The sequence below is a fragment of the Cygnus olor genome, chromosome Z (genome assembly GCF_009769625.2).
Source record: "Cygnus olor isolate bCygOlo1 chromosome Z, bCygOlo1.pri.v2, whole genome shotgun sequence".
In the NCBI taxonomy this organism is placed as follows: Eukaryota; Metazoa; Chordata; class Aves; order Anseriformes; family Anatidae; genus Cygnus; species Cygnus olor.
In genome coordinates, this window is record NC_049198.1 from 24,099,780 (window position 1) to 24,114,850 (window position 15,071).

The following is a 15,071-nucleotide window of genomic DNA, read 5'->3' on the forward strand; positions in this document are numbered from 1 at the left end:
GCAGCAGTGTGAATCAAGGTCCACCCGAGGTACTTTTTCTCAGTGACTCCTAGGACAAAGGTGCAGATGAGTGCTTTTGAAGATCCCATCTCCATTTTTCAAATAAAAACTCTGCTCTAATATTGCGTGTTTCATCTAAACATCATTTTGTTCAAACATGGCTGCTATCTCCCCATTTTAAATATGTGATAAAGGATAACCAGTTAAAAGCAAACAGCACACAATCATACAGTACAGCTGAAACATCTCCTAACTTAGCCCTGTGCTCTATTTACTCACCTCAGTTTCCAAAGAAGTTAAGATGCTTGACTGAATTATGACAGGTTTAATTCTCAATTGTAGTTAAGTTTGTATATTCTTATTCAGCTCTCAAGTTGACGTCACAATTTGTGGATTTTTGTAAGAAAATTTGAAGAAACCTTTAAGAAAACATTCTCAAGGTTTCCTATGTCCCAAGACAAGTATTCATCTTATTAGATCATAAATTATATAAAATTCTGTTATTAAAAAACCACTGAACCCTCAGGTTAAGCGTATACTATTTGCATTGCTAAGCTGTAAACAAGGTAGGAAAAGATTCTTTTAGGCAAGTTTAGCTCCATTTTATAGCTAGGCTGACATGGTGCATCACATAATCAGATTTGCAAGTGTTTTCTGTTTAACTGAACATGTACACATCATGCTGTCATGAGGGTCCTAACATTTGTTTTGAGTTGCCAATGTTCTTCAGTCCATTAATAATTATAACTAAATCACAGCATACACTTTTCTATATAGCAATTCAAAAGAGGAATTGATGTATATTACATTTAAATACACAAAAATGAAAACATTACCTCTCCTTCTCTGTAAACCCTCTAGATCACCTGTCTTCTTAAGCTTCTTCTTGGCACTGACTAGCTGACTGCTGTCAAACAGATGTGCTGTTGGGACACTGGAAGAGTGCTGGACTCCCTTCTCTTCACTTTGACGTTTAACAAAGCTGTCACTTTTCTCTAAGGATTTGGTGGCATCTTCTTTTGATGGCAAGGGTGGAGGCGGAGGTGGAGGAGGCGGAGGCAAAGGGGGTGGAAGTGGTACTACAGTAACAGTCTCTGTTTGAAACTCATTACTGATGAGTGGAGAAGTACTAACATGAGGCAGTTCAGAGGTAACACCATTGGGAGGTAACGAGACATCTTGAAGTTGTTCTAAGCTTGTGGATTCCTGCACTTGCAAAGGCTGAACTGCATTTTCCAATTCCACCTCTTCACTTTTATCTTGGGTTTGTATGGTTGCTGGCAAAGATTGAGGCTGATCTACAGAGGACACCGAACTGGCTGCACATTTTCTTCTTGCATGAGCCAGTCGTAGTCTGGTTGATTTAAGTATTACTTGCCCAGGGTACCGCTAGAGTGAGTAAGTTAATTACAATTAGGTAAGTACATGAAAGCACACTATTTTAGGTATTAAATACTTGTCATTAGGGTTTGCCTTTCTGACAAGTAGAATTTGTCTATTATTTTCATTCATTTTGCTCTAGTCATAAAAACAAAGCAAATACATCCTTACCTTTATGCAAATACGATCCATTTTTCTTATTTCTATTCTTAGTTAAGCCATAATTTACATGTAGATAGGTCTAATCAGAGATACACACAAGTTAAAATTTAGATTTCACTAATAATCTGACTGTATGTTCAAAACTGTTTTTTCTGAAAACAAAAATTCAGAATTCCATTTTGAATTCTCTTTCTTCTCTTCTCTAAAGCTGGTCAATGGCTCTCTCTGCAACAAAGTCCTCTCTGAACTACTATGCTGGTTGTAGATGTGAATTACACTGCTTAAAAAATTACCTTTTGAAAATATCAAACATTTTTAGAATTTCCAAAGTGTTTTTAATTTGGTTCCTAAATTTGGTGTGTCTGTCTCCTCAAACAAGTGTTTTTTGTTTTTTTTTTTAATGCAAAAGTAAAAACTGCTTCTGAAAGAGACGTCTAAAAAATATTAAACAATTGTGACAAGCCTAAAGCAAGAGAGATTGTATCAAGATAAACATACTCATGTAAAAAGTCAGTTCACTAACAAGAACTGATTAAAATAAGTAAACTTGCCTCAATTTACCGAGTCTATGCAATTCAAAAGCCTTGCAAAAAATAGGGATATGAAGAGTATATTGACGAGCAAGACAGCTTTCCAGTAAAGAAACTTCTATCTCATAACTATCTTACAGTCTTCACCAATTAATACAGTCTCCATTTTCTTGCACTTCAGCTCCTTTCCTTATTTTCTCTCCTTCATTCCATCTTCTATTGATTTTCTGATACCAACATCATAATAGGAAGGGACAGGTATTGGCAGGTGTTTTAACAATCAGCGGTAGTGGGGCTATGTCAGATGACAATGTTCCTTGTAGGAAGTATCTTTTGGATCGTATTTCTTTTAGAAAAGTTTGCTAAATGTCTTGACATAATACGCAGATGTGACAGACAACAGAAGCTTATTATGGTACTGATAATGCAATGACCAGAGAGATTTGCTACCACCAGTGCCACATTTTGTTGTAAATTTTCCCAAAAATAGGTAACTGAACAATGAAAGAATATACCTAATAGCATACTATAGTCCTGGAATGAGTAAACATTTGTTTTGCAGAAGAAAAACATGTAACAGAAGAACAACAATTCTTCTTTTACCTGCTTAAATGTGCGAAGTCTGTCCAGTGTTTTCTGTCGTTCCTGACTAACCCAGGAGCTCTTTCTTTCCTCTTCATCTTGTAGCTGATCTCGCTTCTGAGAAAATATATGGAAAATAAGTATTACATCCAATGCTATGTTTAGCATCATAAAAATACTGTATGAAAATAACTCTTCTACTAGTTTTAATGAATTACCTAACAATCTATTTCTCCAATAAATACATTTCTGAACCTCAAAACTATGCCTTTGTTTTCCCCTTGAAAAATAGTATAAACTTCATATTTTATAACCTCACTGAAATACAAAACTCAATAAAGAAAGATTTCAGTCTGAATTTGGAATACTTGACTGGAACTTTTTACTTTGAAAGATGATAAATAACATACTGAGCAACAGTATTGAACAAATTAAGTAAGCATTTTAAAATTAAAATTTACAATAGTAAACTAAAGTTTTGTATTAATCTGTCATTATTTAATCCGGATTGATTTTCAGTAATCTTATTTAAATAAACATTTGAAGCTCTTCCTTGCAGCTAAGGCAGTAGTATTTTTTCTTGTTTGTAGATCTTACCTCAGTGGAAACACATCTGGATCCACCTCCTTTAACTAGTCATTCTTATTCATAAAATTTCAGCAAAATTACTAATTTTTTGAACAAAACGCTACAGACAAATTTATTGAAAATGGACACTAGTTATCGCATGGCAAAAGTCACTGTATGCATAAGTACAGGAATTATCAGAAGAATGATGAGGCATAGAACAAATAACTACAAAGAAAAGTCTCCTGAGCATTAACAGCAGCCTTAGTTCTTAAAAGGCTCACGGCATTAAGTGAGTAAAAGCTCATAAATGTCATTAAAATTCAGATTATCAGCTTCATGAACTTTTATTCTCATTCAACCAACATAAAAGTAGTGTCTGCCTGCCTGTTGTTTTCAGAAATCAGCTAGCTTCCCGTTGTCCTTTACAAAGAGCCAACTCCTGTGATTTCGAAGGAGATACATATAGATGCATTAGGGAAAAGAAGAGGAGGACATGTGAAAAATGGTAAGGACAGGAAACAAAAAGGAGAAGAAGCGTGTGGTGAAAGAAAGTAACAGAAATGGGGCAAATAAATTAACAGAGAAGTACAAAGAAAAGATTATAACAAGAAGAAAGGATAGTTCTCCTACCACCATGCCTGCATTTTTCATATGCAATCCAGTCAAATTTTTCCTGAAGCAGTCTCAAACCTGAGGGAGGAGCAGGTGGGCCATGTGTGTGTTTTGTTTGTTTTAGCAACCACAGTGATATTGCAACATTTATTTGGTTTCAGGCTTGGACACCTCCAAGGTTATATTTTCAAAATTTTTCATGAAAAAAGTGGCTGAGAACCTATCTTATGTAATATTGGATATTTCAATTTAAATTATTAACAGAATAAAAAAGACAAAAAATAGCTTAAATGTTCTTTATATAATGCAAGTTGGCAAATCCATGAAATAAGTAACAAAAAAGCCCTGTAATATTTGAGAGACAAGAAAGTCAATTACATTTGTCAAGTCTTAAATATGAGTGATAAATAGACTGCAATCCACATAGCAAAATCCTTTGCATTACTGTAATAACTGAAAATGTATATTTCTAAGTTCCTGAAGAGTATGCCAGTACATGTGGTCTTTCACAAGTAGCCTTTTCATAAAATAAATTATACAGCTGACTTTCTGGACAAATGTATCAATGTTAAAAATGTATAAGGATGAAACAGAATCCCTTTCACTAATCTAAATGAAGCCTGAATTAAGAAGACTTGGATTTCAATGCATCTTTGTCAGTGATGTTTATTAAATATTGATACTGTATCAGCTCCAAAGACCCAGCCCAGAGTTTGAATACTCTTTAAAATAAAGTCTATTATGTACAGCACAAACAGTCAGACTAGGCAGCCTACTCTTGTGATGAGACTGCAGAGAACTGTGGAGCATACAGCTAGAACTATATTACACAACACAATTCAATTGATTTCTTTTGTAGTGAAAAGAGAAAGAGCAAGCTTATTACCTTGCAAGAATAAATGTGGATGGTTTCTTTACTCATTTCAGCATACCTCATGCTGCATTCAGAGACGTCCAGAATCTTCTATGTGCACATCATAACAAATTTTGCATGCAGTTTTAAGTCTAACAGTAATCACTTGGACTGTAAAACTAGCATTATTGAACCTTTTAACTTGATTGGACTGAATGACATCCTAACACAGGCATACATTCTCCCTTACCAGCACAATATGATATAAAAATCCATTATCTGAAGTTCAAGGATACGCACCACCTTTTTAAAATAGCTATCACTTTGAATACTCTACTAATGATTGTATAATGAAGAATGCAAGCTATTAACTTAAGGCTAAACTGAATAGCAGAAAACTTGCACTTACCAGCTGAACATTATGGTGCATTTTGTACTCCTCCTCACTCTGGTGATGCTGCTGGATCTTTTCATTATGCTTTGCAATACAAATCTCCTGTAGAGACATCAAATATTATCTATAAAGTATGAATTTCAAATACTAATTTTCAATTCATAATGTAATATTTCACAAACAGCGCTAAGAATTAGAAAAATAAAAATTATTAAGCCCGTTTCAGACAACCTAATTTAGCCAAGGTGATTTAACTTACAAATAAAACCCTAAAATGGAAACAAAAGCAAGAGGAAAAAAAACACAAAACAAACATTACTTTTAGCTGTCAAAAGAATATACAAGTAACAGCTGCTTGAAAAGTCTCTTCTACAAGTACGTAAGTGGCAAGAAATGCTGATTTGTCAAGTACTTCATAAAAGCCTTGTGCAGCTCCATGCATTTGTATACATGGATAATAATCATGTATTATGTATTTCTGTTTATGCAAGTAGGTAGCTTCTCATTTACAAGTGTGAGCTTATCTTTTGCATGTGTAATCTGAAAGCACAAACATTAATAAAGTTGTTACAATTTTATGCAAACACAGTTTACTTGTTATACCAAGTTTGTGGCTGTAGTATTTGTTTTCAAAACAAGCATTTATTACGTTGCCTGCGAATAAGAATAGATTAAAAGAAAACGGGACATGTTACAGTAGATAACAAGAAGAAGCATGACACTCAAACGTAAGGTATATTATATAAAAAGACCTGATTTAAGTATCTGTTGCAAAGAATAAGCATGGGGCATACCCTTTGAGTAGGGAAGTGATGGACAAGTTCATAGGACAATTCTGAGGGACAGGACATCCCTCAATACAGGCCATGAAATTGGAGCCAGTACTGGCACCAGACAGAACTAGAACAAGGTCAGATGTGTAGTTGGAAACAAGACTCATGGCTGTGTAAGAGGGGCCACTACTAGGAAACAGTTTGGAGTGTGACTGCGACTGGAAGAACCTATGGGGCGTCCCAGGATCCATCAGCTTGACGGAGTGGCTGGAGCCAGACAGGCACTTTACAGTCACACATTACTTGGGGCAGCTGATCAAGTATCAGCCATCAAGCAAGATTCTGCAGTCGTGGCAGAAAGACACAAAATAAGAGGGAAGGGATAAAAATGCCCTGTTTTAGACACTGGGAGCTGCAGAAATAAGCCTACATTCTCCTAAAAACTGACTATGCGACCACGTTCACGTTTGTAAAAGGTAGCCAGGGTTCCTGCAAAGGCAAGAAATACCATGTTGTCTTGAACATAAGTCTATCAATTTTGCTGCCATACACATGCAATGCTCTGACAAGAGCACTAGTTTCTGAGGAAATACTATCCCAACTTCAGAGGTGTACATATAACTAAATGCTGACAGGTTTTAAGTTTGCTTGTGTAGTTGTTTTTTTTTGTTTGTTTGTTTTTCCCCCTTGATTTCAATTAATAGCACCTCAAAGGATAATCCATTAAAGTTGTAACTACAGAAGTACATTCTACCTAATTTTTGCATTTCAAAGACACAGTAATAGCTTAAGAATATTATTAGAGAATCTAACTTTTTGTAAAACTTGTACTGATTTACCTGTACAGTTTATTCTCTATGCATTAATTTTGATTAAAAGAATATTATGAAATAATTAAGATTGTAGGTTCTGTTCATGGTTTTTTGTTGTTGGGTTTTTGATATGCTAGCAAGACTAAAGAAGTATACAAACTGCAAGGAGATACTCTCATAAATAATTGGGATCATACTTTTCTGAAATATTCTGTTTAGCATTAATATTTAAATATTTCTGAATAAGAGCAATAAAGAAATATATTTTAAGCATTTAAAGAAAGATCATAAACTGGACAAAAACAAGTTTGGTGCTGACTTTATACTAATAAAGAATGACCTACTTCAATTTAATTAGGCCTCCATTATTTAAAAATAATAATTATTTTAAAAAAAAGCAACTAGGAGGGGCTGAAAACATGTTGCAGCACAGGACTAGAATTCTGAATCATCTTAATTACAGAAATGTTCTTAAAAAAGAAAGGTTGCAATTTCATATGGACAAATGCAGGGTTCTATTTGTAGACAAGGTGCAGACATTTTGTAGATGTAGACATATTTGTAGACAACTGACTGCAAACTAAGGATGAAGAAAAAATACTCAGGTGGAAGAACTGAAGAAGTGACCTGGATTATTACAATCATAGAATGGCTCAGGTTTGAAGGGACCTTAAAGATCATCTAACGCCAAATCCCCTGCCACAGGCAGGGATGCCACCCACTAGATCAGGCTGGCCAAGGCCTTGGGATGGTGCATCCACAGCTTCTCTTGGCAACCTGTTCCCCACTACCTTTACAGTGAAGAATTTCCTCCTAATGTTTTGTCTAAATCTATCCTCTTTTAGTTTAAGACCATTCCCCCTTGTCCTATCATTATCTACCTGAGTAAAGAGTTCTTTTCCATCTTTTTTATAAGACTCCTCTAAGTATTGAAAGGCCACAAATAGGTCTCCCTGGAGCCTTCTCTTCTCCAGGCTGAACATCCCCAGCTCTCTCAGCCCTTCCTCACAGCAGAGGCACTCCAGCCCTCTGATCATCTTCGTTGCCCTCCTCTGGACCTGCTCTAACGGGTCCACATCCTTCTTGTGGTGGGGGCCCCAGACCTGGATGCAGCAGTCCAGGTGGGGGACAATGACCCCCCTCCACCTGCTGGTCACTCCTCTTTTGAAGCAGCCCAGGATGCAGATGGCCTTCTGGGCTGCGAGCGTGTACTGCTGTATCATGTTTAGCCTTTCATCTACCAGAACCCCGAAGGCCTTCAGTGGATGACAAGATTAACATAAATCAATAACCTCATACTGTGGCAAAAAAAACCAAACATCATAACATGGGTATTATGAACAGGAGTGTAGCCTGCCACACATGTGAAGTAATCCTTCCATCTCAGGACTGGTAAAACTTTAGTAGGAGCATGATGCCCAGTCAGAGGGCCACACTTCACAAAACATGTTGATTAACTGTACGAACTTCAGAAAGCATACAGCAGAACTGTTTATTTCTCTTTTAATCATCTGACTGGTTTCTATAATATCAACTTGTGCTTCTATTGTAAAGACAGAAAAGGAGAGCTAATGAACCATTTCAACCTTTATCACTGGATAAGCTACTACATTTAAGACTAGTAACATGAAATATCATAAAATCATAGAATCATTCAGGTTAGAAAAGACCTCCAAGATCATACAGTCCAACCTTTAACCTCGTACTGGTAGGTCCACCACTAAAGCATTCTACTAAGTTCTACATCTACTCATTTCTTGAAGACCACCAGGGATGGTGACTCAACCACTTTCCTGGCAGCCTGTTCCAATGCTGCACAACAGTAAAGAAATTTCTCCTAATATCCAGCCTAGACCTCCCCTGGCATTACTGGAGGCCATTTCCCCTCAGCATATCACTTGGTGCTTGGGAGAAGCATATAACATATATAGAAATAATATAATATATATTATCATATATATATATATATATATATATATATATTGCTCTTTTCTAATATATAGAAAAGAGGTCTGTACTAGTATAATTTTAGTTAGTGCCACTAAACCAAGAGGTCTGTATTAGTATTATTTTAATTAGTTCCACTAAACCTTGCTTTCAAATTGAAAAGCATCCCACTTAGAAAGTTATCTTCTCCTTTAGTAAACTCAGTGTGTGCAGGAAGCATATTGTAAGCTTTCTGTGCAGTTATACCCTTAAAATGTGATAATAGTATTATGAAAGTATACAACATAACCCTATGTTGACTGTTGCTGTAAGTACATATACCTGCTTTGGCATGGGCCGTGCTTTAACCTGTGTGCTTGCAAAGTAGTAAAGGTCTCCTATTAAATGGACACAACAGAAGAAGCTTCTTAGATCAGAGAATGCATTATAAGCATACCCCAAACTGTTTCACCAAACAGTTGCTCCTCTCCACTGCTCATGATGAGGAATACTTTTACTGGATGTCAAATAATTCAATTCTTCTTAACTCCTTTTTTTTTTTCTAAGTTATTTTTATAAACAACTTCTAGATTATCATTATTACCATGACTATGCTATAAATCTAGATCCATAATAAAACAGATGTTTTTCATACTACAAACTAATTAATACTGCTGTCCAGCCAGCAGGGGGTAGACTGGGTTAACAATAGAGACATCCTGCATGAAAAAATGAAAAATCCGTAACAAGCTTTAAAGAAAAAAGGAAAATAATAATAGCAACAAAAAAATCTTCTTTTGTTTATAACTGTCATCAACACAAAGTAACATCAGGAAATGACTGCTTAATAAATGTAAAATTTGTAAAAAAAAAAAAAAAGCTGAGAATATAAGAATTTATACTCATACTAGTAAAATAATTGTATAGCGAAAGAATATCAAGCTCAGCAAAGCCATACATTTAAAAACTGCTGGCCCAGTAACTCAGAAATACAACTGAGTGAGGTCTCTAACAAATCTTTAGAAAAAGCTTCTAAATAAAGGTTATTTTAAATTCTTTGATGTTATTAAGAAAAGTATCAACTGCAAAAACAAGTAAAGAATTTCTGGAAAACAAAGTGACTATAGTCACAGAAGTTTGTATTACATAGAAGTCTTATTCTACACATAATAACTGCTTCCTTTTGCTTCATTATCTCAACAGACAAAATTTTAAAATACTTGGATGGTGAAACAACCTCCTCTGAAAAATAAAAACTGATCATAGAGAATCATTTCCTATTGTTTCCTTTTTCCTTAATCATGATACACATATGCTGCTGGAAAGGAGGCATTCTCCTAGGAGTTTTCTTCAATTGCCAAAAAGCTAATAATGAGCAAGGACTATAAATTCTAAATATACCACAACATTTTTGTACACACCACCATAGGCCCTACCAAAACCCCACCAATCCAATCTGAACTTGCTTAAAACTACATTTTAAGCTGAAACAAACATTGTCAGGAACACAATCTGAAAAACATGAAATTGACTCTCAGCAATGAATGTTACATACCTGAGAGAGACTCTTAAGAAAGAGATTTATATAGTCAGTACTTTCTAAAACCAGCCTCAAAACCTCATTCTTTTCTCCATTTAGCATTCCGTTATCACTGCACTCATTCTCACCATCTAGACGCCACTTCTGCACCCCATCTGTATCTTTGCTCTGCATACCTAAGGTAAATCACAAAAACTTCAAGGCAAGAGCCCCCTTTTCCCCTCACAGGTCTGTAAAGTATAATGAATTTGCATCAGGAACTGTAAGTAGAATTCATTAAAAATATTTTGCAATATAACTAGAATGGCAACTCAACATATACAATGATTGCTTATGTTTCAATCAAAGACACAAGAGAGTCTTGATTTTTTAGGTAATTCAGTAATTTCAGTAAGCTGAAAAGGGTTCCAAATAATATTCAGCAGTCGTAAGAGCCACTACAATAACTACCTCTAACATAAATATTGTTGGCTAATGTGCTGTGCTCTTTTCATACAAATGCTGCAGAATGCAACCAAATTACTGAGTTTGATGATTCTTTTTGCCCTGACGAGCAATACTACCATATACATCCCTACATCGTGTTTTAGTGCACAGGTAGGCATGCTGCAGTGCTGTAGCCTAAAACAACCAACTTCTTCACCATAAACAAGGCATTTTATCACAGCATCACCATGAAACAAATAAACCAGTTGACAGTGCCTAGTTAATTATATTGGTATGACACGCTAAAAAATCTCTACTCCTGCTGCAGGGTTACTTTTCAACTTGGTAATTCCTTAAGGTAAGTAAGGAAAAACAACCAGCCTCTAGCTTTTAAGCAGGTCTGTGTACTCCATAAGGTGCCTGCATTGTCTCTTCATATTCAGGAGAAAATAGCATAATTATTACAATGTAGCCTACATTAATTAACATAACATGACAAACAAGAGTCCTTTATTACTTAAAGGACGAAGAAGTACTGTTTTGTGATACTTTTTATAAAACCACATAAAATAAACACAATGGCTTTGAGCAAACTACTCCCTGTAACTGGCTAAAAAGAGAAATTGCTTTTATAATTATTTACAGTCTTCTCATATTCTACTGATCATATAAAAACACAAAATATAAAGACCGTAATTTAGAATGGGGTCTCAACTGAGACTTTTACATAGCCTTATAGTATATAGTATGGGGTAGAAATACTCTTTTTAAAAAGTATTACACTGCTCTATCAAAATTTTGATCTATTCTACTCCCTCAGCTATCTTATTAATAATGCATATTGATGTAACTGCAAACTGCTTGGGAACAAAAAACAAGTCATTCTGGAAAAAAGAATTAATAAACTTACCTACATTTCATATACAATTTCAAAATCTTTGCTGTATTAAAACCATTTTCTGTACATCTCAACCATGAAATGCATCAAAAAGGAAAATGACCCTAATTTTAGTACGTAAGTATACACCTAGTTTTATAAATTAAAAATTCATTGCATATATGGTTGCTGAAAACAGAGAATCAATGACATAACCTTAGGTTTCATAGGACAAAGTGAGAGAATGAAAATATAACTTGAGAGAGAAAACACTCTTGAAGATTCTCTTCTGTAAATTATAAATCAAGACATAAATCTGTTCTCTGTAAAAACATGATAAAATCTCCACATGCAAGTATTCTGAATAGTTAATAGAAACAATTTTATATTTGTTGACTTCCAAGTGATGAAAGGTTCCTTTAAAGCTATAAGATACACTGAATTTTAAAGATATTGATTTGAAAATACATGCTATTTTGTCTAATTACACTGTAAAATAAATTTCAGTATTTATTAAATATAGTCCACAAAAATTTTAAGAGACTTGCATGTAATGTAATCTTTTGAAATATAATCTTTAGAAGTTTTATTAAATTTGCTAATTACGCTAGAAATTTGCAATTTAATAGTACCTTTTTATTTCTGAGGTAGGCTTTCTTGGCTGAAATACGTCCACGCCTTGCTTCCAGCTGGCGAATTTTTTGTTGCAATTTTTGCAGCTCCTCTTTTTGCAAGTGTGCAGATGTTGCCATATCCTCTTTTTCAAGCATGGCTTCCATACTTTCGTAAGTGTCATAATATACCACTTCATCTCTCTTCTCTGTTTTAAAAATGTCAGCAATGAAAAAGTCAAATCAATAATTTGTATTTGATTAATGTTTTGTTTTGTTCAACAACAACCTCAAGTTGCAAGACTTAATGCATAAGAATGCTAGAGTCATTTCTGAGTAAGAACAGAAACAAAAGGTCAGTGTAATAGCATTAAAGAGCAAAGCACTATAAGGCTTTAAAGGTTGTATGACAAACAGAAATCAATACAAATGAAACATACAACCTGTTATTCAGGTAAGCTCAGAACATTAAAGAATAAACGCTGTAAATGTGTGCTTAAGTCTGTAATCTAACTTGATCACAATGCCCATGCACATCTTTGGGTCTCTTAACTAATATAAGGAATCCACGCTGCACAGTAATATCCTTTGGTCTTCATTACAAAGTTCAGGATATACAGACTCTCTGAAGTCTTTAGCATGAGATTCTTCTGCCACAACCTACTATTAATTTCATGGGAGGGAAATTAGACAACACAACGATAAAAATCCTCTCAGAAGGTCTTTGACCTCCCAGTGATGTCCTGTGCTCAGAGGCAGCAGTGGGAGGGTAACTTCAAGGCAATCCTTCAAAGCATTACAGGCTTGTCATTGTAAATAGTTTTATCAACACTCATGATTTTTAGCCTCCTGAGTGGAGCACTCAGTGTAACGTTGAGCTCATCTCTGAATGTTGACTTCTCATCTCTTGCCAAGAAGGAAAGAGTGATAATTATCAATCCTTGCTGAATGTTTCAATGAAGAAGCAGAAAAGGTCTCGTTCCCTGCTTCATTGGCATAGCAAGTAGGAGTTGCTTGCAATACACCAAGAAAGATATGCATTACTGATGGCTTAAACAGCACTTAAAGCCAGCATGTCTGTCAAGTGACTCCTCTGCAGCACTACCAAGCCTTCTCCTTTCTCCTTTAACTACCTTTCAAGAAGACCATAACTTCCTCCTACTTCTGCTCCTAGACTATCTGGGGAAGAAGGCAGGGTCTTCTTCAGAACACTGACCGTTTTATAAAAGCAGTTTTTAGTTCATGTTATTTGTGCGCAAAGTCTCTGCTATAACCAAAAATCTGATTGTGTCATGCTAATTTCAGCTCAGCTGGACATGGCACTACCAGAAAAGAAATAACAGAATTATATCAACCCTAAAATAAAATTGAATACAAACAGATGTACTTAAGTCTTTACTTTAGTGTTCAGTTAAAAAAAAAAGTTTCATCCAGACATAAAATAGCCAAGTCATTAGAACCCCCTTTGTGAGAAACTAAGCTGTGTTTTTGCAGTAGAGAACTAATTTTCTGTATTCCAAGGTAGTTGTGTAGTCATAACAAGGAGAAATGCTAAGTAGATAAGTGGACAGTAGAAGGCCTCACTGTTCCAAAATAAGGTGGAAGCTTGAGAAAAACAGGATGAGCAGTGTGGGAACAGTAAAATAAAGATCACAGGTTCTCAAAATATAAGAATGGGAAAAAAAAAAAAGGGAAAAGGGAGAAATTAAAGGGTTGAAAAAAAGAAAAATTGTACATATATGGCATAGAGGAGCGTCGAGTAGCTTGTGAACCTGTAGTACTCAGCCAATGAGGAAACAGGGGAGGTGATCAGGTGTCAGCTAATAGAGACTAAAAGGTTATGATTTGTTTACTATAATGCACTCCTAATTGGCAGGACGCCTGCCATTGCAATTGTGAATAAAATAGCTTCACAGAAGATCCTGTCTGAAGGAGAATTTACATGGAAATTGTTTTAGAACTTGCTTTCATGAAGAGTTAAGGATGAATTTATAAATGAAACCCCAACAGCTCAGCTGCAAACCAGTCAAACATACCACTCCTAAAACATCTAAAACTATTTTTTACCGATAGAAGAAAAACTTGGCAAATCTCTTGCAACTTCCTTCAAAAAGTTTTCAATGAACAAGTTTTCTATGAACAGCTTTTGAGCTTCTAAAATGACTAAGTCATTTTAACTATAAGTTTGGTAAGTAGTTAAATTTCTAATGGCTCTAACACTTTCAATAAAACAGTGAGAATGATTCCTCTTTAGATAAGATCCACATTATTTCTAACTGTTCAATAGGTTCCAACTGAAACAGTAAGCTGCTATCGCTTGCTCTGTTGATGGCAATGTATCCACCTCAAATCCATCTTACAAAGATGTTTGTATGGACAGAATAACACTCTTAAAAATTTTAACTTACTAAATTCACATTTTCTGAATTTTAGTACAGGTATTTGATTAATGACAGTAAAAGACTACTACTGCCATTTAAAATACAGCAATGCATTTTTATTCAATATTTTTCAGACTCAATGTGCTGAATTCACAAAAGAAAATGCTTTTCTTCTAGCTTTCAACCTCCAAATTCAATCTTGCAGAGAAATCAAATCATGCTCTCAAAAAATTCTCAGTTGGGACTTGATCTATAGTACTGCTGATGTCCTGTAAATCAGAACAGAACCCAAAACCCCCAATACATCTCCACAGAGCCCATATAGTCAATGAAGAAAGAATAGCAACAGCCTCTAGAAGTCACTAAGACACATGCATTTCAAATCACACAGATGTGCCCAATTAAAAGGCTATTATTTTACTGACTATAAGTATGCTTTAAAAAGAAAGCATAACTGAAGATGCCGCAGACCATACTTTTCTGCTTTAACCCACTGAAGTCGCACATACAAAAAGACCACTACATCATTGAGAAGCTTTCATTCAGATTAGGTATAGAATAGTTTGGAAAAGGTGTAGCTCCTTTATTGCCACAATTTTCACACGATTTATTTTTCTATTCCCTCTTGCCCAAGTAAAGTCC

At 35.2% G+C, this 15,071-nt stretch overlaps 1 protein-coding gene across 2 annotated transcripts in view; it reads right to left on the reverse strand.

The window, feature by feature from the left end:
• JMY (junction mediating and regulatory protein, p53 cofactor) overlaps positions 1 to 15,071 on the reverse strand; it is a 90,011-nt gene that overhangs the window by 21,157 nt on the left and 53,783 nt on the right. For both annotated transcript variants that reach the window (XM_040540209.1, XM_040540210.1), the window contains exons 6-9: positions 12,070 to 12,257; positions 5,099 to 5,185; positions 2,676 to 2,771; positions 837 to 1,389 (exon numbers count right to left, since the gene is read on the reverse strand). In XM_040540209.1, coding sequence (XP_040396143.1) covers positions 837 to 1,389; positions 2,676 to 2,771; positions 5,099 to 5,185; positions 12,070 to 12,257 — 924 coding nt within the window. The remainder of the gene's footprint in view (positions 1 to 836; positions 1,390 to 2,675; positions 2,772 to 5,098; positions 5,186 to 12,069; positions 12,258 to 15,071) is intronic.